Source organism: Gymnoscopelus braueri (genome assembly GCF_963280865.1).
Source record: "Gymnoscopelus braueri genome assembly, chromosome: 9".
In the NCBI taxonomy this organism is placed as follows: domain Eukaryota; kingdom Metazoa; phylum Chordata; class Actinopteri; order Myctophiformes; family Myctophidae; genus Gymnoscopelus; species Gymnoscopelus braueri.
This window is the reverse complement of record NC_137610.1, coordinates 31347987-31348967: the sequence shown is the minus strand read 5'-3', so window position 1 is coordinate 31348967 and position 981 is coordinate 31347987. Positions and strand designations below refer to the sequence as shown.

The 981-nt window shown below is 47.9% G+C and overlaps 1 protein-coding gene across 1 annotated transcript; it reads right to left on the bottom strand.

Annotated features, from left to right (window-relative positions):
• Positions 1-981, bottom strand: LOC308092270 (PIH1 domain-containing protein 2-like; the record flags this gene model as incomplete). The annotated part of the gene is made up of 1 exon (XM_080438118.1): positions 1-981. One exon carries the CDS (start codon positions 979-981, stop codon positions 1-3), a length of 981 nt encoding a protein of 326 aa, XP_080294244.1.

The following is a 981-nucleotide window of genomic DNA, read 5'->3' as shown; positions in this document are numbered from 1 at the left end:
TCACAGAATATCCACTGTCAAAGTTAGCCTGTGTTTCTTTTTGTTGAAGGTGCCAGAGGCCGTGTCTTCATTTACTATTTCTGGGAGCTCCACGAGGAGGCGTTGCATAGCATTCACTTCTAAGAGTACGTCATCCTTGGAGATGCTGAGCTGGCATTCTGACACGGAGCAAACATTTGGCATGTCTACCATCAGCTCCACCCAGCGACGACTGCCTTCAGAGTCTGTGTTCACTCTGAGCTGGTACTCTAACTCTAATTGAGGGTGTGCAGTTTCTCTGCTGGAGATCACCTCGATCAAATTCTTCTTGTTTTTCACTGGCCCAACAATGATCTCGGTTGCCAGGTTGGACTCACTTTCTTCCTCACATCGAGAAGAAATCTTCTGTAGGAGTGAAGCAGGTGTCTGGGTGGCAAGGAGTGTGGCTGTGTCAGGTTGTGTGCTTCTGGGTGCAGACCATTTTGACGGCTGCCAGTCCACCCCAAGGCGACGGTGAATATCTGACAACCTTCCCTTGATGTTGCTGGTGACCGTGTACTGTCGAGATAACTTCAGTCCATGCTGCTTCTGTGCAAAGCTCAGAATCAGCAGGTTCAATTTCTCCAGTGCTCTGTTTGTCTTCCTCAACCCCAGCACTGCAGGGTTAAATGCCACGTCCAACACAGTGTACCAGCTGTCTTTGTCTCCTTCTGTGATTCTTTGCAGTTTTCCTCCAACCAAAGGCATCGGTTTAGTGAGATCCTCCTGAGGTGCAGGTACACGTCTCCATGTACACACATTGATGTACAGCACTTCCTTTGGTTCCGTTGTTATTTCAGAATGAAGGCATGAATGAGGCTCAGGTGGGGAAGTTGATTCAGCTCCTTTCTTCATGTGTTGTTCAATGAATCTCTGGTAAGCGTTATGGTCATTTTGAGAAAGCTCATCCAACATAGACCAGAACTGCTGTAACATATCCTCTGAACACCCCATGGACGACAT